The sequence below is a fragment of the Zootoca vivipara genome, chromosome 6 (assembly GCF_963506605.1).
Source record: "Zootoca vivipara chromosome 6, rZooViv1.1, whole genome shotgun sequence".
Taxonomy (NCBI): Eukaryota; Metazoa; Chordata; class Lepidosauria; order Squamata; family Lacertidae; genus Zootoca; species Zootoca vivipara.
Genome location: NC_083281.1, coordinates 59875865 through 59893019, shown reverse-complemented (window position 1 = coordinate 59893019; position 17155 = coordinate 59875865). Strand labels below are relative to the sequence as shown.

General features: G+C 41.9%; 1 protein-coding gene across 8 annotated transcripts in view; it reads right to left on the bottom strand.

The window, feature by feature from the left end:
* The window catches only part of ACSF3 (acyl-CoA synthetase family member 3), a 68477-nt gene that overhangs the window by 37794 nt on the left and 13528 nt on the right, over positions 1-17155 (bottom strand). For 7 of the 8 annotated variants that reach the window (XR_009557791.1, XM_035118956.2, XM_035118954.2 and 4 more), the window contains 3 exons: positions 13786-13940; positions 11497-11642; positions 2342-2454 (listed from right to left, as the gene is read on the bottom strand). Coding sequence is in view for 7 of the 8 variants with exons in the window: in XM_035118956.2 (XP_034974847.2) it covers positions 2342-2454; positions 11497-11642; positions 13786-13940 (414 nt within the window). In the remaining variant the exon portion in view is untranslated. The remainder of the gene's footprint in view (positions 1-2341; positions 2455-11496; positions 11643-13785; positions 13941-17155) is intronic. The other variant, XM_035118958.2, reaches the window with a different exon arrangement.

The window sequence follows — 17155 nt, the reverse complement described above, 5'->3', positions numbered from 1 at the left end:
TGGGGCTTGATGCTGATCCTTGCCCTACTTCAAGCGTATCTCAAGGGCAAAAGTATGGGATGGAGGTTAATAATCGCTGAAGCCAAATCGGAAAGTGTGGATGGTGCCGAGGTTCAGAGTGAGGTTTCTCTAATGAAGCAAAGTGGGAGAAAGGAGAGAGAGGCAGCGCCAGCAAACTTCCCGCTAAGTAGCTTATTGATCTTTGGGCTGTGCCAGAAACTAGCTTTGCAAATGACATCAGCTCTTTTGGCACACTATCGCATGGCTCTCGGACTTCCAAGTGCGACTTTCTGACATGACTGCAAGAATCTTGTCCATCGAATTTAATCCTGTGGGTTAAACTTTCTATCTCTATCTCTCTTTTGAGACGAAGGTTTAATTATGAATCTCATAAACTGGAGACAGGAATTACAGAAGTAAACACTCAAATAAGTTAGACTACAGGTACGTCCAAACATTACAGTTATAAAGAGAAAACCTCAGATGGAGGAAGGAAGTATTCTAAGCAACATATGGTCATTCATAACATTTTTGAAGGACCACCTTCTACCATATGAGCCCATCCACTATTTAAAATCATCATTTGGGATGCTGCTCCAGGTGCCCCTTCATTCCTCAGGCAGCAACTAGGGACTGGACCATTTCTCTGCAGGTGTCCCAATTATGAGGAAGAGCCATGGGAAGTGGCAGAGCACCTGCTTTTCATGAATGAGGTCCCAGGTTCAATCCCTGGCATCTCCAGGTAGGGTTGGGAAAGACTCCCTGTTTGAAACACTGTAATACCACTGCTGGTCAGAGTTGATGGTGGGAACTAGAGGGACCCTTCAGAGTCTGACCAGGTCTAAGGCAGCTTCTTCTGATCTAATTTTGAAATTTCCTTTGCGGATATATCTGCCGGGTGCCTACTTTTCTTTAACACACCAAACCCAAAACCTGTTATTTTCTTGTGCTTTGGGCAAGCAGTAATACAGCAATAAGATTTCTCTTGCTATTATAAAGTTGCTGCCTTGGTGATAACACCCTCTGGTGGATGTGGCTGACAGGGGAAGAATGAAAGGGGAGAGAGTGCGAATTCAACAACCAGGAACCCCAACTTTTTCAAAGAGAAACATTTTCTTCACTTTGCATAACTTATTTTGGTTCCTGCCTTCAAAAAGAGAATGCAAAAAAATAAAATCGGCGGGTTTAGGGTGGGGAGCAGCAGCAAAGTGAGGAATGGGTGGCCTGTTAATGTCAGCTAGAATGAGCACTGCTTCTGTCTGGAAATCACCCAGAGCACAACCTCCAGCACAAGTGGACCTGGAGAAATGCATGATTGACTAAACTGCCTTCTTGCAAAAGAGATAAAAGATTAAAATCATTGGCTAAATTTGTGGAAATTTGTTCTGCCATGTATGGATTTCTTTACTAGAAAACTGTTTATAGTTATATTAGATAGGTAGGTAGGTACCGTAGATAGATAGATAGATAGATAGATAGATAGATAGATAGATGATAGATAGATAGATGATAGATAGATAGATAGATAGATAGATAGATGTGTATGCCAGGCCAAGGACTAAATAAGTGATTTATGCAAATATTTCTTTCATGGCCAAGCTCCTCTGAGTTAACTTTCCCGGTAGATCCTAGAGTGCTCAGCTAGTCTTCTGAATGTGCTAGCATTTGTCCAGGTTGGGTTGAACCAAGAAACCACATTTTGGAGGTTCACCATTTGAATCGGTATTGTAGTAGGAACAGAGGAAGCAGCCTTCTAGCAGAGTACTGTCAGCTCCGACTGGTTGTAGCTCTCTAGGATTTCAGGCGGATAAACCTTTCCCATCACCTCCTGCTTGACCCACTTTTTAACTGGAGATACCAGGAACTGAACTGGAGGCTTTCTGCATGCAAAGCAGGTGCTCTGGCTTTCAGCTATGGCCCCTTTCCAGTATTCGCAACATGCGTTCAGGGGGGCCTAGGCCCACTTAGAAACATAAGCTGAGTTTGCTTCCCCACCTAACAAAAAGAAGAAAACACCAACTGCCCCCAAAGTAGCCTCGGTGATAATTCACTCCTCCTGGCAAGGGGACCAAAGCAGACAGGAGAAAATAACCCTTTCCTTTCTTCAATGAATTGAAGAAATGAAAAAAACAACAACCCTTTTTTTAAATCAATAAAGTAATGATTAGTTATTAGTTACTGTATTCTAAGTTAGCCTGTGTTAATTTTTTTGTAATAATGTTTTGATTAAGATATTTTTTGTTGTAAATTTGTGTGAAAAGAATAAAAAAAACTAAAAAAAGAAAATAACCCTTTCCTAACCTCTTTGCCCTTCCTGTCCTCTGCACAAGTTTGTTAATACCTTTGTGTCATTCTCATCGCCTTCAGCATGGATGGTGTAGGCGGGGCCTTCCTTTTGCGACCTTTCTGAGGCTATGCGCACTTGCACTCCGGGCAGTGGAATCCCCACCGACCCTGGGGGGGGGGGGAAGAAAGAGGAAGTTTTCTATTAGGAATGTTGGATGAAGTTATAAATAAAAATGATGAAAAGTTAGTACTCTATGCAACAGCAGCGGCAAGAATCTTGGTTGCCGCATATTGGAAAAAACAAGAAATACCAAAAATTAGCGAATGGCAAGAGAAATTATTCGGTTATTTAGATCTAGCGAAATTAACAAATTCAATTAGAGGTGGAAGTAAACAGAAATTTCATCAGAGTTGGGAGAAGTTTGGAGATTATATGAGGAAGCACTGCCCCACACTAAAAACCTGGATCTGTCTCTAACAACCTGTACTATTTGGGCCATTCCGTGAAAAATGAGCCTGATAAGAAAAAAATTATTTTTAAAATATACTTATTTTACTTATAGTTTCATTAACTAAACATATTAAAGTTCAATATTCCAAAGGAAAAAAGAATTTGAAATTATTTTTTTCATGAGAAATTTGAGCTTGAAGTTTCAGTATCACTTTTCTGATTGTGTAGCTTAATTTTGTTCATTTAGGTTGGCATTATTTTTTAAAGATAAACAAAAATTGTGGTTGTCATTGTTGGTATATTATTAAAGTGAATAACTTTGTCTACACATTGGACTTGAAAATTTTTAAATAGGTAAGTTATTTCTATTTTATTTTTATTATTGAATGGGATGCTGTTTCAGTGTCCCACCCGTGACAGCAAAAGGTACAAAAGTTTATTTTGTGATAAAACTAATTTATAGGTTATGTTTGTTTTATTGTGGGAGTATGTATTAGAGTATAACACACCTATCAATAATAAAAATGCAGTTAATTAATGTAAACACCATGAAATTTTAATAATTTTTTTCTGTCCCACCCGTGACAGTTTTCAGCTTGTTTTATTAGGTTGCTAACTGTTGTAGCTTGAGTTAGTGATTTCAGCAAGTGATTTCAGCTCTCTGCAGACAGGAGACAGATTCCTCATGTAATAATTCTTTATTCTGGCAAACAAGACTGAGGGGACTGAGGAGAGGGGAACTAGCTAGAAAGAGATACATTTTGGAGGGAACAATCTCAAGCAATCACAAAGCTGCCTTTTGGTGGAAACCAATAAGACTAAGGAGCCAAATGCAGCTGCTTGAATGAACCAATAGTAGCTGTTCCTTCTGGAACAAAGGCAGTTACCGTTACTTTACCCTAATGCGAATACATACAGTAATACAGATAATATAACCTTTGAATCAATACACAAAATGGGAAAGACTACATCTGCAGAACGTATGAGAAAGCTGCGTGAAAAACTAAAACAAGATAAAAACAAATGTGAAAGCTTCAAAGAAAAGGAGAGGGTCAGAGATAAGAAGAGGCGAGAAAAGATGAAGTTGGTAAAGAATTTGTCTGCAAAATCACTTATGGAATACAGACGGAAAGAAACTGAGCGCAAAAGAAAGTACAGACAAAAGATAAAAGAAAAAGAATCTAGGCCAATTGGCGACACTACTATTCCAGAGATTGGGTCATTTAAATGCCCACAATCTCTTGGAAAGGCTGTTACCAAAGTTAAAAGAGTGTTGCCATTAAGTCCACGGAAAAGAATAGCCGTGTTACGAAAGCTTGTGTATGAGAGTTCACCTCAAGCGTCAAAAACACTATTTGATAAAAGCCCTAAACAGAACACCAAAAGTTCTATTATTTCACAAGATAATATCGCAAAGGTCCATGAGTTTTATAATTCAGATGATATTAGCAGGCAGGCACCAGGAATTAAGGATGTCAAATCTATTAAAGATCCAACAAGTGGAAAAAGAATCAAAATCCAAAAGCGGCATATGAATATGACAGTCCAAGAGGCCTATGCCTTATTTAAGATTGATAACCCAACAGTTGAAATCAGCAAATCAAAATTTTATGAACTGAGGCCTAAAAATATTGACTTAGCTTCTCAAATGCCACACAATGTTTGCGTTTGCAAATACCACGCTAATTTCAATTTCCTAATTGAAGCCATAAGTAGGAAAGACATTTTTTTTCCTTCCACACATTCTGATCTTTTGAGCCTTACTTGTTGTGATTTGGAAAATGAAAAGTGCATGAATGGTGAATGCAAAAAGTGTGTACTTAATTTGCACACCCTAATTGATGAAGACTTAAACATGTCGTCTGAGATTTTCTGGAAGCAATGGAAAGATGACTGTTCTAGCCGGCCTAAGGTTTTTGAAGCAAAAGGAACCATAGAAGAAGCTGTCAATGAGCTACAAAATCAATTTAGTAAATTTAAGAAGCACTTCTTTGTAAAGCGATTACAAGCTAAAGCTTTCAAAAATATGAAGGACACAGTAGCTGATGATGAGGTGATTCTTCAAGTGGATTTTGCTGAAAACTATTTGGCAACATCGCAAGATGAAATCCAAAGTGCACACTGGACCCACAACCAAATCACAGTATTTACTGGTTGCGCTTGGACTCAAGGCAAAGTACGTTCTTTTGCCGTGGTTTCGGATCACTTAACCCACGACAAATACTCAGTATATGCATGCCTAAAAGCCATAATTGAAGAACTTAAGAAAGAATTTAACAGACTGACAAAGGTCAAAATCTTTTCTGATGGGTGTGCTGGTCAGTTCAAAAATAAGTACACACTGTCCAATCTGTGTTTTATGCCTGAAGACTTTGGTGTTGATGGGGAATGGTTTTTTTTTGCTACATCCCACGGCAAGGGTGCCGTGGATGGGATTGGTGGATTAACTAAGCAAGCAGTTTGGAATGCAGTGAAACAAAGGAGAGTAGTAATCAATTCAGCATCAGATTTTGTTAAATGTGCTGAAAAAGCAGTACCGAGAGTGAAGTTTGTCCTTTTAACACCTACTGATATCAGTGCAAATATGGCGATGCTAGATGAGCGCTGGACTTTGGTGAGGAAGATTCCAAACGTGCAGTCCAACCATTTTTTTAAAGCTAAAGACAAAAGAAGTTTAGTTTATGGACCTTCTTTTCAAAAGTCCACCCACGTAGTCTTCACAGAACTGTTCAAGTTAAAAGTTTCTGATGTTTACAGAGATTCTGATAGTGACACAGAAAAACAAGATGGTGTAGCAAGTTGTACAAATGAAACAGATGTGCCGGTGGTTGGAGTGAAGCCGTTTGTTGATGGAGTGACTATTGGGACATATGTTTTAGTTGAATTTGAAACAACTACAAAAAGACAAAGAACCAGGCCTACTAAATATAGATATGCTGCAATATGCCAAAGTAATGTTGAAGATGATGGAGAAGTCAAGGTGATGTGTATGCGAGCAGTTAACAATTCTGGAAAGCTGTTTCAAGTTGATGAAAAAGACATATCATATGTGCAGTTTGAACATATTCTTAGTATCTTACCCCAACCTAATGTTAAACGAGTCAGAAGGAACATTTTTTATGAATTTACTGAAAATGTAGATGTGTTTGAAAGTGGTTAATTGGCCCAGAGATGGACTAGAAGAAAATATTTTTAAAATAGATTTTAATTTTAGTAAATACAACATTATACTTTGTAGGCTATAGTAGATAGTAAGTATAGTAATAGCAAAAGGTTTTTTTGTAATTATTCCATTTTTAACAACCTTAATTGTATGTTAAATCAAGTGTATGCCAGACGCGTCCCACCCGTGACATTTCATTGTCCCACCCGTGACAGCATTTTTTCCTTAATTTTGTATCATTAAATTTCTTAACCTAAATTTCTGATTGCATAGTTGTAACCAATAAACATTGATTTAAACAGATATGCTGAGTTTATAATTGATTCACCTCCCAACTCACAGAGTTTTTCCATAAATCAAACTTATCTCAAGCTCCGTGTCCTTTTTTTGTCCCACCCGTGACAATACTTTAACATTTAATAAAATTGTCAAAAATATCCATAAAAATAATAAAAAATTAGTAAAATGTTCAGTATCTTATTAAGAACATAGTTCAAATTTTGGTTGTTAATTTTTATGTATATTTACATTCTTACACATGTGTGAATACCAAAAAACATGGTCCAAGTGTCCCACCCGTGACAATGGAATGGCCCATTTATGAAAATTATGACAATAAGAGGAATAACTAAGGAAATGTGTTAGTTTAACAGAAGCAGTATTGAGTTAAGTTAGCCATTCCGGGATGAAGATAAGTGGAAGTCGTATGGGAAGAGAGGATAAGTTTATTTGCTTTAATTTATGTCTTTTTTTTAGTATGGTTATTTATGATATGAAGGCTTAATGTGATTAAGTTTGAGAAACGATTAGAGTGTAAATGATAAAGTAGTAGTATGAGGAAAGGACGGAGTTGTGTAATAGGGTATATCTATACATTTATAGTACTTGAAGGTTTGTAAACCTATGATTTGTAAAGTGTATGTTTTTATGTTTGTTGATTTTTAGTATTATTTTCAATAAAGTTTATATAAAAAAGAAAAAAGAAAGAAAGAGGAAGTTGAAAGCTGGTGGGTGGAGCAATTGGACAGACAGCAAGCCCAGCACCAACTGCTAACAGCAATGGGTCAAAATGTGAGCTATTTAGTTCAGGACATTTGCAGAACATTTCCTTGTTTCAGTGGAAATCCATTTTCAGAGTTCTCTCAACTGTGGCTTTCCATAAAAGCGCTCTCTCACACAAAAAAACATCCTAAGTGTTTACTATTAAAGAAAAATTTAACAGCTTTTGCCCAGTTTGGTTTTTTAATTTGAATCAGATGGCACAGTGTAGCTATCTTGGCATAGAATTTGGGAAGTAGTACAGCAGCACAGCCCTTGGTCCAGGGCACAGGTCCAGTTACAAAGGGGCAGGCAAGCTGAAGAGGGCCACAAACTGTGCCGAGAAACCCTGCTGGAGCTGGGAAAGTCAAGAGGGTAAAGGCCACACACTTCTCATTTCACCCAGAAGTCATGTGATGCAGAGAAGAGGCAGGATAGCCCTGATGCTGGAGGAGAGGGCCTTGAGCAGTATGCCAGCTTGCATCAACAGCATGAGGGAGGATGCAATGGGGACAAAAAAGCCCTGACGTGACAGGGGAGAACACCAAGCAAGAGGCAGAGGCAGCTAAGGACCAAGGATACTGCATACTAGCAGGGGCCCAGCAGAATTATTATCATTTTTATTATTATGCCAACATTTATCAGTTGCCTTATACAAAAGAAAAAGTCTCAAATAAACTTGATAAAATGCAACACACAAAAGCAATTTCAAAATCTGAAAATTTTAAAATGATCAACAACACACCAAAAAATCAAATTCCCATCCAATAATATAATAATGACAAGTCCTACCCACCTCACTAAAAAGTGACCACCAGCATAGCAGGCAAAGGCCTGAGTATACCAAAAGGTTTCAGCTTGGTGTCAAAAGACTGGCAGGGATGGTGTCAGGTGTGTCTTCCTAGGGAAAGCATTCTACAGGGGGAGGAGAGGGGACATACTACTGAAAAGGTCTGTTCCGGTGGCCATCCTTTGCACCCCCCCTTGAAGGGGGGCACACGGAGGGGGGCCCTCTAATGAAGGGTGTGGGCACATGTGGAGATGCAGTCCTTGAGGTACTGTATTCTGAGCTGCATAGGGCTTTAAATAGGGCTGCCATATTTTTAAGAACCCCCCCAAATTGTTGAGCGGTTTTTCTATTAACTTGCCTAAGATCCAGGACAAAGTGCCGCCTTTCAGAAATTACCCCCCCCCCCCAACCCGGACATCAATTCCACCTTTGAAATCCCAGTAATGTCAGGGAAGATCCGGACGTATGGCGGCCCTACTTTAAAGGCCCAAACCAGCACTCTGTATTGAGCCCGGAACTAACTGGTAGAACATCCCTATTGGGGTGTCACCAGTTGCATCCAGAAGACTGGAGTGGAGAGTGCTGGCCCAACAGCAGCTTTTTCTGTGGCTGCCTCTGCAGAAAACGACCATTTCAAACCTGCCCTTTGACTAAGCTATTGACAATTGGCTTTGAAGCATCGATCAGAAATGAAAGGACTCTAGCCACCCGCACCCAGGACCTGAAGGCACTGCAGTGTTTTGACAGCGATTCCTCCAACACCAATTTACAAAAGATGGAAACAATGGATGGTGCATCTTCCTGAGTGAGCTGTACATGTGTGTCTGATTCACAACCAGTGCATGACATGACAGAAATTTAATTATTGCAAAGATAAGGAGGTCTCTGTACTCAGACTATGCAACAATCCCCCCTCGTGTGCAGAGGAAAACCAACCGTAAGTCTCCCATACTTTAATTCAGTCCCTATATTGCCAAAATAAACCCAATGTATAGATATATTTTAAAAGGAAAAAGCTACCCACTGAGAGCTGACTTATCACACTCTTTCCAGAAAGGGTCTATTTTTTCCCCTCCCCTCCCAACCCAAAATGACAAACCTTTGAAAGCAGAGGTCTATAAAAGGCTGGGAAACGCTGACAATGTTAATTATAGTGATACCAGCATGGCAGTGCAATTAAAGTCTTCGCGCAAAGACAATGACTCGCGCTCATCGGGGCCGAGTGACATATAAAAATTAAGTCTGTACGGGTAACAGAGGGTCCAATTCAGCTCCCCGGTGATGCCAGGCAAAGATGGCCAGGGAGTGGGAGTGGAAGAAGAGAAAGGAAGATTCAATCCTATGCAGATGGAGAGATGTTTGGGGGTTTTCTTTAAAAAGCAGCCGTGGCCTTTTCTGATTCTTGCCATATAACCAGGGGAGAGGTCTCTGCACCTGTCCCCTTTTAGTTTGTGAGCTCCTGGGCCTTTGGCAAGCTGCCTGCCAAGCTAAACTCAGCCCCGGCAACCCAAGACAGGCAGCCGTCAGAGAAGGGAGCAACCCTATTAGCCCTTCACCAGTTCTCCCCCCCCCACCCCTGTTTAAGTTAGTTGTCAGTTCTTCCCTGATAAATTTAATTGGCCCTGCGGTCTGTGTCCTTCAGTATCAGGGGACCTGGATGCTGTTATGTGTGGTGGTGTCCTCAGAGAATTGAAACAGGCCAACGATAAGGCTCTCAGCACTCTCCCTGTCAACAATCTATGGAGTCCCCGCTGTAGGAGCTATTAGCCGCCTCTGATCTAAACCTCCAATTAAAGTGGTGATTAGGCCCAGTGAGGCATTCGCTGGCCATGAATTATTCATCTCCCTTCACAGTAACAACACCGGGGGGATAGAGAGAGAGAAAGAGGAGGAGAGAGAGAAAGAGTGTGTGCACACTGCAGAAAACAGAAGCATTTTAAGCAGGGTTTTAACCATGTACGAGCAAAGCGCTTATCTCCAAATCTTTCATCTCCTCTTCTTTCGGACAGAACCTCTCCTATACTTTTAGATCTCAGCACCTTGAGAACAGAAGTGTCAGGGCTCTACAGATGACATGACATGGTCCCTGGAGCTAGGGGTGGAGGGTGGAAAGGAGACAACTGGGAGGCAGTGGAGAGGGGGGACTGGGGCGTAAATGCCTCTGCGAATTGCAAAGGTGGCAGGAGGAGAGGGGAATCCTCCCCCCCCCCATTTTGCCAGCACTCTAAAATAAACTTAGGATGAAAAATATATTGCACACGTATATTACATGTGAAAAACTGGGCAGGGGTATGAGTCCTGGCAGCAGAAGACACAGGCAGATCTGCCTGCACACAGCAGCTTCCCATGTCATTCCAACAGAGAAAGCAGATCTGTGGGGAACATTCCTTTGCATGTGCAGAGCTGTACCTGCCTTTGGAATGAATGAGACACCCTGTACACATCTGGGCACCCAGTTGCCAGCCAGGTTCCTGAGAGAGGTTATCCGAGGGCACAGGCCACAGGTTTCCTTGAGTGCGTCCTCTATCTGCTCACGCTCCTTCCAAACAGAGACTCACTGGGGTTGTTCTTTTAGTACGGAGTTCAGAAGTCTGGCCTTGTGCAGGTTTGCCCCCATGGTGAGGCTCCCTGGGAACTGACTTTACAATACGTTTTCTCATGCTGCCTGACGACTCCATACCCCGCAGTGCCAGCTGTCCAGTCCTGAAGCTTTTGGTTGTTCTAATTATTCTCTTTTGTCTGTGTTGTGTCAACCTCAGCATCTCGCTCCTTTTTCATCTTTGTCTCTAGGGAGATTCTTGGCATGCATCCTACTACCGAATACAGCGCTGGAAGAGCGTCATGGCGCTGGAGCACTTTGATCGTGCCACTGTTGCTTAACACCTTAAGCTTGAAAAGCTGCAATCACAGGGCCCAGGATGCTGCCTTTCGCCACCTCCGCTGGGCAGTTCTAAAGAAACCCTGTTCTTTGGGTCTGCTATGACACAGTGGGTGAAGTCTCTGGGGAGCAATATCCGCGCACATCAGCTGAAGATGTGTTTGAGGATGAGAGTTTTGCTGGTCTGGGCTGCAGCATTTGAGGTTTTTCAGTTCATAGAAGAGCAAGAAGAAAACTTATAGAAGCATACAAAAATTATACATGGCATGGAGAAAGCAGATAGAGAAAATTTTTTGTCCTTCTCTCATAGCACTAGAACTTGTGGACATCCAATGAAGCTGAATTTTCTGGGGAAACCAAAGTACTCAGCACATAGATAAACTACGGAATGCACTCCCAAATGAGGCAGTGATGGCTACCAAATTTGTTGAATCCTCTTTTAAAGCCATCTGACAAATTCATGAAAGCTGCCAATGGCTACTAGCCATGACGGCTACGCTCTGCCTCCTTGGTGGAGGCAGTATGCTTCTGAATACCACTTGCTGAAACCACTGGGGTGGGGAGTGGGGGGTGCTGTTGAGCTTGGGTCCCACTTGTGGGTCATTAGCTAACTCCTGTTGGCTCCAGACAGCACAACTCATATGTCAGGTATTATGTGAGCTGGAGTCCAACAACATCAGGTGAGCCACAGGCTTCCCCAGTCCTGATATATACATTTAAACAGCAATAACAGCCTTATTTATGGATTTAAAGAGGTGAGGGTTTACCTGCCAAAACAGATGCTTAGTACAGTCCTGATCTGAAAGCACCTCCCCCTTTTCTCCAAACGTACAGTACCTAAAGCACTTTAATTATTGTAGGACAGCTTGCAGCCCTCGCTAGATTCTTACCTGGTATACGAGGGCCATGGAGCGGGTTCGAAAGCGCCATCCCAACCTCCGTCATCCCATATCTCTCCAACAGTGTGTGCCCAGTGATGCTCTTCCACCTCTCCAGGAGAGGGACTGGGAGGGCTGCAGATCCTGACACCATCAGTCTGCAAGGAGGGATGCCAGCAAGAGTTAAGTTGCTTAACAACTGCAGAGCAGGCTTATTGCTACAGCTGTTCAATATCTATTTAGAACCAAGTGCAGGGGCCTGCCGGATTCTGCTTTCAGCAGCACTACCTAGAAAAGGGGAACTCAGCATCATGCCACCTCTCCCTTACACCTTAGGATGGATTCAGACAGGATGGACATGTCTGGGTGGGTAACCGAGTAGGATATTAACTGGGAGTGGTGAGAAAAAAATAATTTAAGATGACTTTGGTAGAGATAATGAATGGGGGTAACTGAAAAGGAATTGCATTGATTTGGAGCAGGATCTGTTGGGAAATTAAGTTGGGGTAAATCAATGGAAGAGAAACTGATCTGGAGTGATCTGTGGTGGGCTGCAGGTTAATTGAAGAATTGATCTGCGTTGATCTGGATGGGAAATCAGTTGGCTTGCATTCTGTGATATTAATGTTTTAAATGTGAATCTCAGCCTACAGATTAGAATATCCATGTTTGCCTCTTTGGGCCCTTCCCCCAAAACTTCTGAGTAACTAAGTAATGGACCTGGTTTCCTGCAAATGCAATACAGGTTGCAAGAAGTGCTGGTCCCCCATGAGCACAGGAATAGCCTCTGGACAAAATGTAACTGAGAAAAAACACCTACATAAGACAGCCACCAGGAAAGCAAAACGTACTGGACAGGCTACTCTCTAGGGCCAGTCTTGCCCCGGAGCAAGACGTTCCTTGGCAATCGCTCCACAAGCAGAGAAGAAAACAGGGCGGCATTCGCTGCTGCAAAGTGGTGACAGTGCGATGAGGGCTGGGCACCAGCCAGAACAGAAAAAGGGCTTTGCATCTACATCTTGGAACCCAACCCGAGAGCAGAGACATGACAGATGGTTTTTAACAAGATAGTAGGAGGTTAGCCTGGAGAATAAGCTGGATCCCTGGCTCTTGTCTCTCAGAGGGCAAGCTGTATGGAATCATAGGAACAGCACCACCAGATTGGAAGGTGACCATGTAGCTCAACATCCGCCCCAGAAGCAGAATATCCTGTCCCTGAAGTATCCCCTGCCAAGTGCCTGGTTCAGCTTTCTGAAAGCCTCCTTCTGAAAGAAGGAAATCATTTGCGGTGGACAGTTTAATTCACTGCACAACTGCAAAGCTCCTTGAAGAGCTTCAGAGTGGGGGCCAAAAGAAGTGCCCATTGAAATCTAGGAAATCAGATTCTGCAATCAGCACAGCAGCTCCATGGGTCCCTGGACAACCCTTTCCCACAACTCTCAGAAAGGGCCTGGCAGGGGCCATGGAAGAATTTCAATTAGTTCACATTTAAAGGCAAATCTACCTAATACACCCTTTCCTAAACAATATACGAGAACTGAAACATTTGCATTTTCCCGCATTTTGCAATGCAGTTCTCTAGCCATGTAATGTGAACAAAAGTGTATATACTGGGGTAAAGTGTCCATAAAAAGCTCATATATTAGTGAAAATAGCATTATTTTGGGAAAACAGCATTGCAAAAAATGTGCATTGCATAGAAATGTGTACATTATGAGAAATTCTTACTAAAATGCTGATGAATGTTCATGATGATGCTTTTTTTTAAAAAAAATATCACAAACTGAAAAAGAGATGTGGAGAACTGAATTTAAGACTGGAAAAAAATGAGAAAAAGAAAGGAGTCTGCTAATCGGCACCCTCCCATTATTTCACCCTCTTTTCCAACTTGAAATCAAGATGATCTGCCTGCTGTTGGGACTGATCCCTTGCCCATGATGTGGACATCACTCACCCTCCAGCAAAGGTAGTGTGCCTTTGCTAAACTGAAGGAACGGCCTACATGCTTAATTCAAGGCAGAACCCATCAGCATCAGATCTGGAATTTGACCATGTGTTGATGCGGATTGTCTTCTGTGCATTCAGAGGGGCTGGAGGTGACCTTAAGCACCTGCAGAGCGATTCCTTTCAATTACAGCAAACCAGTACCAGCCTCCCAATACAGAATAAATTAGCCCGTTTCTGGGATAGGGTGGGCAACTAGGAAGGGATAAAATGTTACCATTATGCAACTAAATTCAAGTCAGGGGAAGAGGGAGAGGAAAACACGGCTGTGGCTTTGGCTCAGGTAGGACCACCTACCTGATATTTTCCCGGCAGGCAGCATGAATGAAATCTTGGACGTGAGGCTGTCGGAAATGCTTGTCATAGTGCTCCATCAGCTTGGCATAAATGGTGGGCACTGCCATGAAGACATTCACCCGGGGAGCTTGGGGTTTCAGAAATGCCTCCCAGACCTAGAACAAGGACACAGAAAAGCCACTTGAAAAGGCAACCCAACAAAGCTAAACAATGCTTCCTGCAAGGGTCTCTCTGTCTCCTTTATCCCGGTTGAATGTGTGGGAATCCGGCCCCAGGTCATTTGGAGCTTTCAAGGTTAAAATTGGCATATAGTTGTGTCTCTCTGTGTTATTATTGTTTCTGTTATGGTGATTTTCAGTTTTGTATGGTTGGAAGAAAATCTAATAAAATAATTTATTTATTTTTAAAAATGGCATTTTGAATTGGGTCTGGAAATGCACCGGAAGCCAGCGCACACGCGAAGCATTGGCACCATAGTGTATCAGCCTGTTAGGAAAGCTTTTTCCATCCCCCTGTAGCTGAGAGGAGGATTCAAAAGGACCAGGCAGAAGCAGAGAGTTGCACTGAGAGGAGAACCTGATCAGCCATACCTAAACTCTTTTGGGATCAAACTCAGAGAACGACAAATAGCCACTTCACATCCAAAAAGGGGGGAAAGAAACATCTTGCTCACTCGCAGTGCCCCACAACAGGCACAAAGTGGGTCAGACTCCCACATCTGGCTAAGCTGACTCTGGGGTCTTTGGGCTTGACTGAGCAGCCAGCCTCGAGAGCATCGGGAGGCCAAGTCATGAAATGAATATTTAAGCTTGGCTAGTGTGCCCCCAGTGCTGTTGCTCGTCTCCCTCAGTGCTGCCAAGCAAGAGGGAGAAACCCCATAAATAAACAACGAGACAGTCCTTGCCTGTACTGTTATGGTAACCTTCCTCCTCCTGCCCTTCTTCCCAGCTCCTGCCCCATTGCTGACAAATGTATTCTCTAACAATTCATGACACCATGGTGATTCCCTCCCCTCCCCCCCCCCCCCGCCAGCTCAGCATGCTCAGGCACAAAGAGGTGTGTGCAACAGGGAAGGAAGGCGTGATATGACTGAAGGTGATCAACTCACTCTCTTTCCTAAACCAAACTCCCTTCTTCTGACGCCAGATCTGTCCACCAGCTATTTGAGCCACAGAAATGCCTTCCAGTACATCCAAGAAAGATGACTCCCACATCTAGAGGGTGCTCTGAACAAAAGAAGTGTCTTCTCGGTCAGGTCAACGGCCCATCTAGTCCATCACCCTGTTTTCAGTGGCCAACCATATGCTTATGGTAAGTCTGAAAGCAGGACCCAAGCGCTACAGCTCTCTTTCCCACTTGTGGCTCCCAGCAACTGGCATTCAGAGGCATCTGTGGAGGGAGACCTTCCTTACGATGCCTGGAAGTAAGTGGCCATGAAGAAACTAGCTGCAGGTCCAGGAGGCTCGCCACCCCTTCTGAGAACCACAGGGGTTCTGTGAAACAGTCTTACCTTGGAAGTTGAACAGAATCCGTTCCGGAAGTCCGTTTGACTTCCAAAAGGTCAAAAACTAAAGCACGGCTTATGATTGGCTGCAGGAAGCTTACTTTCTGGGGGAACCCCATACTAAGAATTGCAAAAAAGATGGCGATATGGAAAAATTGGATGGAAGCAGGTGTATCGACCAACTGATAGATGGGGAAGATGAATTTTATACTTTTGCTATTTTAAGACAAAAATATCATCTATCAGATGCAGCCAAATGGCAATATCTTCAATTACAACATCTACAAGTGTGTTTGGGCCATCAGCTCTTTTAGCTTCCGAGATACCTGAGATATTGGAGCAATTGGACAACTCAATTCAAAAATAAAAAGCCAGCAAATTACTTTCTATAGATATCTATTAACAATACACAAGTTCAATATGCAGACTGCAAGAGATGATTGGAACTTTCATTATTACCCAAACAGTGGGAAAATGTATTAGCTTCAATACCTAAGGTGTCATTAGATTTAAAATTAAGACTAATACAAGAGTTTATTGGACTCCTTTACGGTTGTATAAAAAAGGGTTAGCTAAGAAAGCTCAGTGTTGGAGATGTGGCTTAGACAATGCCTCTCTGAAACACATACTTATATACTTATACAGTGTTCTTTGCTTAATAAGTTTTGGGAGAAAGTGCTGGACTGTGTAACTATGACTGTGCAGAAAAAGTTAAACCTTTCAGCGGAGAATATTTTATTGATGATGATAATAATAATAATAATAATAATTTATTTATACCCCGCCCATACCTGCAGTATGGAAATTATCAAAAGGAAAACGGAAATGGATTTCCCATGCCCTAATGGTGGCCAAGAGATTGATATTGAGGAATTGGAAAAATAAAGATACGATACCCTTCAATCAATGGATTGATGATATGATATCACTGGCAATTTATGAATGGATTGATTACAGGCGCAGACTCTGTATAGATAAATACTATAACATTTGGAATGAGTTTATACAAAATGTGGTAGGCTATTAACATTTACATAAGAACTAGGACAATAACACTATACCAATTTATACATGAATGTATGTGAATATCGTATATTGCTTTGTGTGTGTGTACATATTTTCACTTTTATACGTATCGTTGTTGTTTTCCTTCCCTCTAACTTTCCCTTCTTTTTTCTGTATCACTTTATTTCTTTTAACTGAAATCACCTTAATACAATATAAATATTTTTTTTAAAAAAAGATTTGATCCCTGGTACAAACACACACAGGTGCACAATAGCACAAGTTAATACAGAAATCCCTGAGAAATACCGTGTTTCTCCAAAAATAAGACACCGTCTTATATTTATTTTTCCTCAAAAAAAAACACGGTGGCTTATTTTCAGGGGATGTCTTATTTTTTATTAAGTAATTAAGTAACCTACAAGGTTAAACTGCCTATCACTATGGCTTATTTTCGGGGTATGGCTTATTTTCGGGTTATGGCTTATTTTTGGAGAAACACGGAATATCATGGTTTCCATTCAATCTTTTCTCCCATGCCCTCTCATCTAAACAGCCCCCCCCAAGCTTTCCCTTTGGAGTGTTTCTAATTCTCAAATCAGTTTTCCAATTAAATAAAAACAAAAACCGAAGTTGGAACCCCAACCTCCCTGCCCTAAACAGATAACTGTATCTATACGCAATCCACAAGAGCCTCTTTGGTGAACCAAATTCAAATTGGCATATTAATTCATGTTGTTACCAAGAAAAGGGAAGGGGGGCCTTTTCACAAGTAACAATATTCTAATGCATGTTAAATCACCCCTTTACTTTTCTTTTGATCTCTAAGGCAGCTTTGTGTTCCCGTCTTGACTGACAGGG